Source organism: Gastrolobium bilobum, unplaced genomic scaffold, assembly GCF_033153095.1.
Source record: "Gastrolobium bilobum isolate Gb01-03AN ecotype WA unplaced genomic scaffold, APGP_CSIRO_Gbil_v1 utg728, whole genome shotgun sequence".
Classification (NCBI taxonomy): domain Eukaryota; kingdom Viridiplantae; phylum Streptophyta; class Magnoliopsida; order Fabales; family Fabaceae; genus Gastrolobium; species Gastrolobium bilobum.
This window is the reverse complement of record NW_026899225.1, coordinates 291,891-304,054: the sequence shown is the minus strand read 5'-3', so window position 1 is coordinate 304,054 and position 12,164 is coordinate 291,891. Positions and strand designations below refer to the sequence as shown.

At 34.0% G+C, this 12,164-nt stretch overlaps 1 protein-coding gene across 1 annotated transcript; it reads left to right on the top strand.

Moving 5' to 3' along the window:
* Positions 1 to 833: 833 nt before the first annotated feature.
* On the top strand, positions 834 to 11,900 carry LOC133288540 (uncharacterized). Its single transcript, XM_061486321.1, has 6 exons — positions 834 to 852; positions 3,118 to 3,782; positions 5,529 to 5,618; positions 7,849 to 7,916; positions 8,761 to 8,879; positions 11,665 to 11,900. The coding sequence occupies exons 1-6, from the start codon at positions 834 to 836 to the stop codon at positions 11,898 to 11,900; spliced, it is 1,197 nt and encodes a 398-aa protein (XP_061342305.1).
* The last annotated feature ends 264 nt before the right edge of the window (positions 11,901 to 12,164 follow it).

Here is a 12,164-nt window from a genome sequence, read left to right as displayed (position 1 = left end):
GACATATTTAGAAGTTTGGTGTCCATTAATTTGCTATATATTCCTCCTCCTTGTTTGGCTGAGGGTTGCGGAATGATATTAATAATAATCTTGGATCACATCATATGAATTTTTTCTTATTCATTTTAAAATAAACAAATGTTGCTAGTAATAAACGGTTGTTATTACTTTGAGTTTAATATTTCACATGTCACCTAAGAGAAAATTACCTTCTCTTATCTCAAAATGAAATTGTTTTGGAATTACGTAATTCTATAATTTTAAATTTTTGTGGGATTACATTAGTCTTTATAACAACATTATTTTGCGTCAGTAAACATTAAACCCTATTACTTTTGGTATAACTACTCTAAAAAAAATTGGGTACCCAAGAAAAATCTCTAAGGAGATGGTGCATAAATGAATTGATCAATATTGATTGCAATTTCGTGACCAAGTTAAATTTATAGTCGCAAAGAATTCTTGGTGAACGTTGCTAGCGGAGAAGAAACTTGAGCCCATATGACATATTGAATCATTGAGATGTTGAAAATTCTTCAGGGTATTCAATTTCTCTATCTCTCGTGACTTTGGGTTGATGATAATTAATGAACTCACTGGATCTTAACATGAATTTGAAGTTAAAAAAAACGAAGAGCTAGGAAAAAAAATATAGTTATTCATGTGGCATCCAGTTGACCATTTGATGTGATTATGTTTTTCCTTCTAAGTTGAGTACTTCAATTTCAATAATTTATGCATATGAATCATGGAACCACATTATTCGTGAATTCCTAAAAACCGTTTTCGTAATATACGCCCCTATACTCTTCATAAAATGAGTTTATATATATATGGAAAAAAAAATCTCCAGTCACGAGAGATAAAGTTATCTCCAGCGAGCTCAAAACGACGTCGTTTTGGAGTTATGAGATTAAAAATTTATAATGCCAAAGACTAATATAATCCTGCAATATATTAGAATTACAAAAATACATTGATTTCTGTCCAAAAACGACGTCATTTTTGGCTCACCGAAGATAACTTTATCTCCTTTGAGTGGAGAAATCCTTTACCCATATATATATATATAACATAAAATGAGTTCCGTAGCACTTATCAGTTATCACTTTTCAAATTAAGTAATTAATTCTATATATTATTATAACAATTTTCATAAACGATTCATAAATGATGTGGTACTATAATTCATGACAAATTTTTAAAAATATAGGATCCAGGTTAAAGAAAAATAATATACACCAATTGTAGGATATATATGCTCTACTCCTAATTCGTATCAGTTTTTTCAAATTCGTTTTATACGATGTAACATTTTTCTTTCATAAAACTATTAAGAATGAGACAAGGAGCAATTCCACATTTTTTTTTTATAACCCCACATTTTTCTTTTAATAGCGTTATTCTAACACTATTTTTTTAGGGTTTGTTTTTTCTAAAGTTACTTTAGATAATTTTATCTAATATTCATCGAAACGACGTCGTTTTAGGACGGAAATCATGGTATTTTTGTAATTTTAATTTATTTCAGGGTTATAATAGTCTTTATCATTATAATTTTTTAATTTTTCAACCCCAAAACGACGTCGTTTTGATGAACATTAGACAAAGTTGTCTAAAGTAACATCGGAAGCCTTTTCCCCATTTTTTTATATTCATTTTTCACTTATTTATTTTTGAAAAAAAGAACCAAAAAAAAAAAAATCTTCTCTCTTCTTCCTTCCTTTATTTATTTTTTAAGATGTAGAACACAATTACATAATGATGTTTTAGTTTTTTTTCTTGTTAATTGGGTCCCAAAATTTAAAAAATTATTGCATAAATCATAATGACATGGATCATTGGTGGAATATTCATGGAGGCGGCACCTTCATTTCGTGTAACAAGTAACAACTTCTCACCTTTGTTGTCGGGGTTAAGTTCTTATCTTTTTAAACTTGGGGCTAAGATCCCAACTTTGTACCGTGGGCCGAAGTTTTACCTCTATGCTCGTGGGCCAAATTCTTACAAAAAACCCATGTCACCTGCTATAAATACTGGTGAAATCAAATAAATGTAGATATGTACATCGTCACCCAATGTCATGCTCCAAAATGTAAAACCCCAATTTATTTGATTCAACAATATAGATTCTACAATCATATACAGAGGCTTTGATACCAAATGATAGAAATATTTTACCCTGGATCATGTATATGATTATAAAATACTTAAACAATATGAAATCAAAGTTGGGATTGTGTGTACCTTATTGGATCGTCACAAAGTCGAAAGATTGAAAGGACTACATGCCAGATCTTCCTCTCTATCACCTATTTCGATAGAGGCAGCCTCAGCGATGGGAGCATGATGGCTTATGGAGCTTAACTCCAATATTTATAGGCTAGAGAGGGGACCTAGCTAATAACCTAGAAAAGAGTCTGTGTCCACTGGGTCCACCCATCATGGAAAACCAGGGTCACACTAAAGCCTACACTGTTGCCCAACTAGGCCCAATAACAACAGATGCTAGAAGCCCAATTCAATGTGATCACAACGAGCTAGTTACAATAATAATATTGAAATATCCATTAACCCGATTAATTTTAAATACAAAACTAATTAATTAATATTGCCCATAAAATAAATATCTAACATCTCCACCATTCATCCTTGCAATTTTTCCAACTTGCTTGTTGTTAACTGTTTATAATCTCTATTATATTTTTTTACGCGCAACATAGGCTGCAAAAGATGAGCGAGCGGTGATATCTTCTCTGTGCTTGCCAAAAAAACGTTGTTGTACGTCAAAATGCAATTCTCAGTTACTTCGACAATCGTATTGAAGGTAAAGGCATAAAGTCCAAGTGGATACAATCATACAACCCCCCGGTTATCATGCTATACATAGTGATGAAAAGTGGCCCCAAAACCCATTAAAGATTTAACTCCTTCCAAACTCAAGTACCACATATTAAATTGATATGGTTGGTTGTAGCAGCAGTAGCTAGGATGTCCCATGTTTTTATTTTTTTAGTGAACAGCATAATGTGCTTTTGTACTCTAGCTATTACATTTTCCATTGGTTGGGAGTTACAACTTACAAGGGACCAACAAAGAGTATAGTGTCTGTCTGAGATCAGGGAGAGATGGTGAACCTGGTGACGGCAATATGGTCACTGTTGCGTTGGCTAATGAAAATGTCGGGGTTGAGGACCTACGAGGTGGAGATAGAGCCGGGGACGATGATGAGATTCTGGGTACCTTCGGAGACCATTTCGAAGCCCAAGAATAGCGACGAAAAGCCCAAACTCGTTTCAAAACCTAGCAAGCCAGTGGTGGTTCTCGTCCACGGCTTCTGCGGGGACGGACTTGCGAACTGGCAATTCCAACTTGGCTCTTTAACTAAAATGTACGCTGTTTACGTGCCGGACCTCCTATTCTTTGGCGGTTCCTTCACCGATAAACCGGAGCGGTCACCGGCCTTTCAAGCGAAGTATTTGGCGGCGGGGTTAAGGAAGCTCGGGGTGGAGAAATGCAGTGTGGTTGGGTTCTCATATGGTGGGGCTGTAGCGTTCAAGATGGCTGAGCTGTACCCTGAGCTGGTCCAAGCCATCGTGATATCTGGCTTGGTTTTGGCAATGATGGACTCGATGCTCTTGACCGCAATGCAAGGGGTTGGGTATTCTTCGTGTTCGGAGTTGTTAATGCCAACTTCCGTTAAGGGAGTAAAGTCCCTTCTCGCTGCAGGAACTCACAGAAACCTCTGGTTACCGAGGCGTCTACACAAAGACTTTCTTGAGGTTTGCCCTGTTAAACCCTCTCTTTTTTTTTCTTCCCTGACCTTTTTTTTTTTTTTTTCTAAAAAAAAGAAAACATAGATCTTAAGTGAAAATAATGTTTGTTAAAAAAATAGAATATTATGTTATTTTAAGTGAAATGATATTGTTTTACTTAATATTTAATTAAAAAAAATATCAATAATATTGGATTCTCTTCCACCATAAAAGTCTCTCTTATCATAAAATTAAATATTTTATTTAAAATAACACAATGTTATATTGTTTAAAAGGACAATATTTACCAACAAAGTCCAGTATAATTGGTAGATAACTAGATTTCTTAAACATGTTGACAAGAGTTCAATTCCTGACCGTATGTATGAAAAAAGCTTTGTCGGAAGAGATTTACCCACGTAATATGATTTCTCGAAAGAATTAGTCTTCAGCTGTCGGCCAGATGATACCTTGAAAAATCAATAAAAATAAAAGGACAATTTTTTTTTTCTCATGAAAGAATAATTTTATACAAAAGTAGAATATAAAGATATATGTAAATATGCATAGTTTAATTTAGAGGACAAAATATGGTGTTGATTGACCATTTTGCCCTTATTTTAATTTATTTATTTATTTTGTCTCCTTTCCCAAATTATGTACCAATTTATTAATTTTCTCAGATTATATATTAATCTATCCCTATTTGACTAAATTCGGTCAAATCCTAATCATTTGTAAGTCATTTATTAAAGTAAACGTTGGTTAAACAGAGACAAGTTGATAAATATTTTGAGAAGAGGAATATATTGATATATAATTTGAGAAGAAGGGTAAAGTAATAATTTTTTTTTAAAAAACGGGGATAAATTAATCAATCAGGTAAACAAGAGAATTGCTGTAATAATTTTTTTAATAATAATAATAATATTACGGATTAGTAACTGTTTGTTTGTTTTTGTTATTACAATAAATGTTTAAAATCTGTCAAATATAATTCGTAATCCATAAATCTTTCGCAATTATTTAAAGTATATATTAGCATTAGAAAAAATGACTGTCAAAATAATCCACGTGGAAAACATATGATATGCAATTGGATAGGTCTTAGTGTAGGTTACCCCAAATCAACCAATGATAGGAAAAATGTTTTTTTCTTGATCGCAAAAAATTTACTTACGTGGATGAGCTAATCAGAATTTATTACTTCATTCAGGCAAATTTGTTTATTAAATTTCTTAATATAAATTCTATCTTTAAAAAGAAAGAAAGTATATTTATGTCTTGTTCTATTTAAACATTTTTAAACTTAAAATTAGAATGATAAAAAGTGATAACTCTTGATTCGTCTACTCTATTGTTACTCTGCACAAATTATATTGATCAGAGGCTAATATATCAGTTGGAACTTGGAACCTATTAACTAATAGGTAAAAAAAATTAATTACTTTTTGGGCACAGAAGTAATAGATACACTATTACAACTAAAAACTGATGAAAATAAAAATTAGATTTAATGTTTCTTATGTTATAGGAAAAAAATTTATCTTATACATATACATAAATATATATGAGTAAATATATATGAGGCCCATGTGAGAAGAAAAAAATATGGATTTCCACATATTTTTAGATGTGTGTATGAGATAAGATAAATTTATCTCCTATAATATGAAAAACAATAAACACTTAAAAATTTGCCAAAATATATGGATTTCAAAGAAATCTTAATTTGTAGCTAGTACTTTTACAATGTGACTTCCATGATTATAGGTGATGTACTCGAATAGGAAGGAGCGAGATGAGCTGTTGGAGGCATTTGAAATCAGCTATAAAGACATCAACATCCCGAATTTTTCGCAGGTAATCTCCATAATTTGGGTACTAAAAGTCGAATGCTTTCATCATATATCAACGGATGCAGTAACTTAACTATCTTACCGTTAGAATTAGTTATGGACGTTGACAACTGTAGCGGGTTTTACGGATTCAGTTGTAACAATAATTAGTTGATTCACTTTACGTTTTAGTTGCATAGCCGTTTTCCATGGGCCTGATGTATCTTTAATGGCCTTTTTCTTCTTCTGTATAAATGTAGATCCTTGTTGCTTATTTTCAATAAGATGAATCATTTTAATCAAATTCAGAAACTCAATATGGTATCAGAGCTCCACAAAGGGCTCTGATAATCACGCTTTCCGCTTTTTCAATTCTTGTTTCTTTTTTCTTGAATTCAATCATCTTTCTTGGATTTCACAATGGCAAATCACGTTGCTGCTCCTGATTTTGTAATGAATCCATCGAATCCATACTACTTACATCCAAATGAGAGTCCATCCTTGATTTTGGTATCACCTCCATTAACAGGGAAGAATTATCACACATGGTATCAAAGCTATTTAAAATCATAAATATCATGCTGATGGATCGATTGAACGCTATAAAGCCCGATTGGTGGCAAAGGGCTTCACGCAGCTTGAAGGAGTTGACTATTTCGACACCTTCTCCCCTGTTGCAAAAGTTACGACCATAAGAACTCTTCTTTCTGTTGCTACGGCACAAGGTTGGTTCATTCAGCAGCTGGATGTCAACAATGCGTTCCTTCATGGTGAACTTCATGAGGAGGTCTACATGACTCCTCCACCAGGCTTACATTGCACTAAACCAGGTCAAGTATGTCGCTTGCAGAAATCTCTCTACGGTTTGAAGCAAGCTAGCCGTCAATGGCATTCTCGATTATCTGCTGCGCTACTCTCTCTTGGTTATCATCAATCATCCGCAGATCATTCATTATTCACCCTTCGACATGGCTCTACTTTTACAGCTATTTTGGTATATGTCAACGATATTGTGCTTGCGGGTAACAACTTGGATGAAATTTCACGTGTAAAATGCTTTCTCGATGAGCGCTTTAAAATCAAGAATCTGGGTGATCTTCGTTATTTCCTTGGTCTTGAAATCTCTAGATCATCCACTAGTTTATTTGTTAACCAAAGAAAGTATACATTGGAGATCTTATCTGATACTGGACTTCTTGGAGCTAAGCCTATGTCTACACCAATGGATTCATCTTGTAAACTCACTCTTGCTTCTGGTACAGTTTTGGATGATCCATCTCCTTATCGTAGACTTATTGGCAAGCTGCTCTATCTCACTACAACACGTCCTGACATATCCTTCGCAGTTAATAAACTTAGCCTGTTTGTTTCTAAACCATCTGATTCACATTTACAAGCAGCTCACAGAGTGCTTCGTTATTTAAAGGGCTCTCCTGCTTTTGGTCTCTTTTTCCCTGCGTCAAATGATCTAAGTATCCGTGCATTTGCTGATTCGGATTGGGGTGCTTGTTCCGAATCCAGAAAATCCATCACAGGTTACTGTGTCTACTTGGGATCTTCACTTATTTCATGGCGCTCAAAGAAACAACCTACGGTTTCTCGTTCTTCTTCTGAAGCGGAATACCGTGCTTTGGCTAATTTAACTTGCGAAATTCAATGGTTACAATATCTTCTCCTGGACCTTGGTTTGTCTTGGGATTGTCCAGCCTCTGTTTACTGTGATAGTCGGCCTGCCATTGCTCTTGCACACAATCCCACTTTCCACGAGCGTTCCAAACACATCGAGATTGACTGTCATGTCACTCGAGAGAAGATTCACTCAGGCTTAATTCATCTGCTGCCCATTGCTTCCACTGATCAACTGGCTGATTTCTTCACTAAGCCCCTGATCAACTGATTTCATCAGCCCAGTTTCGTTTACTGCTTTCCAAGCTGGGAGTTCATGATGTTCACCGCCCAGCTTGTGGGGGGGGTATCAACGGATGCAGTAACTTAACTATCTTACCGTTAGAATTAGTTATGGACGTTGACAACTGTAGCGGGTTTTACGGATTCAGTTGTAACAATAATTAATTGATTCACTTTACGTTTTAGTTGCATAGCCGTTTTCCATGGGCCTGATGTATCTTTAATGGCCTTTTTCTTCTTCTGTATAAATGTAGATCCTTGTTGCTTATTTTCAATAAGATGAATCATTTTAATCAAATTCAGAAACTCAATATCATATATGTTAATTACTTAACTTCCCTTTGCAGCGAATACTTCTTCTTTGGGGCGAGAACGATAAAATTTTCAAACTAGAGCTTGCTCAGATCATGAAAGAGTAAGAAATTTAGACCACAAAGTACTTATGATATTATTGCAAAACCACACTAGTACACGAGACCGTATGCATTACTTCTTAGAGAATTTAAGGTAACATTTGGTAGATATATCAGAAGGGAATAAAGCATAATAAATGTGTTCTGTTTTAATTTTAGTGTCTTTTAAAAATAAAAAAGAATATAATATGTACGATACATTTTACCTCCACAAAAAAGGATGAAAAACCAAAGAAAACAAAATAGGACATAGTACGTTTCTGTTCCATTATCTCTACGTGCTAAGTTACCTAAGAGATGCATGTCATCCTATAAATGCGTCGGCTCCCAGGCGCTGACTAGTGTTATTTATACAAATTTTACACTTAATAATTTTTTAATTTAAACGTGTATATGTAAATGTCTCAATTCATGTTCAGATTTCCCAGTCATATAATATACTTCATAAAACTGAAGCATTCACTGACAATGGTATAGCCTTTTGAGATAAGGGGAAGGATCCATTTACAAACTTTTTTTGAAATTTTTTACAAATTACACTATGTTCTCTCGGGAGAACATAGTATAATGAGTGTTCTCCCGGAAGAAGATAATGTAGTTTGTAAGAGTTTGTAAACAAAAATTTTTGTAAATATAACCTACCTCTAGAGATAATGTCATTTTTACTTTTTCTTATTTATCACTTTCCGACTCACCCAGATTTACTGCTGACAATAAATTCAATATTAACTACTCTAATAATTACAAAGTATAGCTATATTTGAGAATGTTTGAACATAAATGTAGTTGTCGCTTTTATTAAATTAGTCCACGAGTAACGTGTCTGATCTGCTGAACACATGACAGGAAGCTAGGAAATAATGCAAGATTACAAGGTATAAAGAAGGCGGGTCACCTGGTTCATCTAGAGCGACCATGTGTCTATAATAGGTGCCTCAAGCAGTTTCTTTCTTCCGCCCTCCCAGGTGCCAAAAAATAATTCAATTCACGTCTTTGACCCCATTCTATGCATGCCTAGATAATGGCATTTATAGTCCAAGATGGAGGTCAAGTTAAAACATGGCCTTTCATGTTCATTCTATATATTTAAAAAGTTTATCGTTCTTCGTCAACATGACATAAATTTATCTCCATCAACTTTAAAATTATATCGGTTTATGATTGAGAAAATTAATGAAGGGTATGTTATAAATTTTAATTTATTTCTTGTTATATGAGTTTTATTAAAATATCCTTCATTAATTCTTCTAATCTCTAAAATGACGTAATTTTGAAATTGATAGAAATAACTGTATCTCATGTTGATGAAAATATAATAATCTCATTTATAAATAACAGGACTCTTTGTAGTGGATGATTATTGGAGTGAATAATAAAATGGAATAACATGTCTGCATTTCATGCAGAAAATTCCTTTTCTTTAGTGGGTTTTATTAATTTTTTCCAACTTCTCTTAACGATGAAACTCATTTTATTTTATGTAAATGTGATAGGAAAAAAATTTCTACAACAAAATTATAAATATTTTTCCCATAATAAAATACACTTAAGACTAAGGTATTTGTGTATAATTTGTATGCGGTTATAAATAAGTTATAAGTTTAAATCTCAATATTATTATTATATAATAATAAACATGTAATTTTATTTGTTTGATAATCATTGGCTTCGAGGGTTGAATAGTTTGAAAAGAAAAGAAAAAACAAATTCGAAGCATTCATTTTATTAATAAGACAAATGTGGAGTGTTTATTGAAGTATAGTAAATAATGCTCAGAATCTAATATAATTATTCATTAAAATTACTTTAGAAATCACACGTAATAGTATAAGTTGACAGAAATTATAATTCAAATTAAAATTTTCATTATTGATTTTCAAATATAATATTTCATTGGTACAAACCGACCATAATATTTTGTTCTGTTTATTTATTTTTTAATCAGTAAATAATAATACATTTTTTTATGGATGAACATATTGGAAGATATATATGTCAACGAGGAAATCGGAATTTAACTTTAAATTATGATCTATATATAAGCATTTTATTTTATTTTGCCACAAATGTACTATTTTTGGATATTTCTTTTATAATTATGTAAAATTTAAACATTTTCTTTTTTAAAGAAAAATAATACACCTCAATTATAGGATATGCTCTATGTAACATCCCGTGTATACCCGAAATATTATCATTGCATCGTATTAAGCTGCTCTTAATTAAAAAATTGCGGAATATCTTTTTCTTTTCAATTATGACGTCATTATGCTTAGCCAAGTTGATTACTTAATCAATTTCGTAAAAACAATGCCTGTATGTAAATTGCAAGACAACTAACTGAAATACCTCAATATAAAATATAAAGTGAGTATCTAAGTCACGACATTACATCACGTAATCCGGACCATATCCTGATACATTAATACAACTCTAATTAAAACAAGACATAACAAGTCTACGTGGCATGGACAATCCCCATGCTCAGCAAATCAACAACATAAACGACAGAGTCTCAACAAGATAATCCAAAATCATAACATGAAGCTAAAAGCATAAAAGCAACAAACATATCCAGCATCCAACATGTCAGCATATAATATCATCAATATCTAACTCAGCTCCGGCCTCCTGCCGCCTGGGGCCTCAACCCCCACATTACCTGATCCTGAAATAAGCATTCCCCAAACGTGGGGTGAGATCTCTAAACTAGAAATCTCAGTAAGACAAGGGGTCCTCAAGGATCTTCCACCCCAAGCTCACTTACATGTGCAATATAAGTCTAAAAGCATTTATATCAATATAAGTTCCAAAACTATGTAGTGCAACATATATTCATGCCATGTGTGTCAATACTATTCTACTGGCCAGAGAAATGCAGGAATACGTCTATTACCTACAGATAGTACAAGGAACACCGCTTGCACCTCACCCACAGCCTCACCATATTGTATGTACTACATACTCAGGCTTACCGTATAGGTGGAACACCACATGCATATCATAAAGGCACTAGCATATAACAGCTCAACAGAATTTCCAAAACATCAAAAGCATGTAACACAACATGCATATAACCATACCCCCATGGGACATGGTGGAACCACAACATGGCTAAACCGAGGACACGAAAGCTTACCTTGCAAGCTCATTATCCAATGCCAAGAGTCCTCACAGCTTAAGTCCAACACACAGCAGATCACAATCTGATTTAAGACCAGCAAGTATATCAACATACATAGCTCAAAAGCATTAACATAAAGGCTACGTTCTCCTTTTACGATTTACGTCTTAAGGTTTCCAACAAAGCCACAAGCCCTTAATCACATGATTCTAACCTAGTTCATTAATTACAGAAGTTCAACTTCGTCAATCCAGGGTCCACAAACCCCCAGTAGCCTACTGTACACACAGCACAACTACTGTTCTACGAAATCCCAGAATATCCGGATATTCCTCGGGGACATATCCGGATATCCAATATCCGGATATCCATCTGGCAATATCTGATATCAATATCCGGATATCCAGATTCCCATATCCAGATATCAATATCCGGATATTTCACGAGCAAATATCCGGATATTTCGCGACAGAATGCAGTTTCTTCATTTCGCGAAGATATCCCTCCAAGGTTCCATTTTTTACCGATTACAGAAGCCTAAACATGCATTTCTAGGTGTGTTTGACATTACCTCAAGTTAGGTTATCATCTTTTAACCATTACATGCATCAAGGTTCCATTTTTAGGCATAGAAACTCATGATCAAGTTGAGGTACATACACAAGGCTTCAAAGCAGAAACAAGGGCTGCTCTTGGAGCTCACAACCAGCTCCAACAAATTGACTACACAAGACCAACGAAAATGCCACAAAGCTTGGCCCTTTCTTCACAAAGGAAGTTCCTTGAAGCTACACAAACCAAGAAGATGACTCCACAACCCCCAACTCAACAAGACAACACCTCAAGCTCACTAAGACAGTAACACAACTCAGAACATAAGCTCCTCTCCCACTCACAAGTGACCATCACACCCAACCATAGTGCTAAGGATGAAGAAAAGAGAAGACTTAAAGCTAAAGGAGCAAACTTGCTCAAGAAATGGAGAAGAAAACCCAAAGGAGCAGCCAAACTGATCATCCTCTCAGCAACTCATGCATAGAAGTCTGTTTTCTAGGGTACACGCTGTATTAACTTTAATTGCTACGCTTAGGATTTTAATCCCAAACTTTGGATTCTTAACCTATTT

Coding starts and splice junctions, on each gene's coding strand:
- LOC133288540 (XM_061486321.1), top strand. Junction 3,783..5,528: donor TACACAAAGACTTTCTTGAG/GTTTGCCCTGTT, acceptor CCATGATTATAG/GTGATGTACTCGAATAGGAA. Junction 5,619..7,848: donor ACATCCCGAATTTTTCGCAG/GTAATCTCCATA, acceptor TTCCCTTTGCAG/CGAATACTTCTTCTTTGGGG.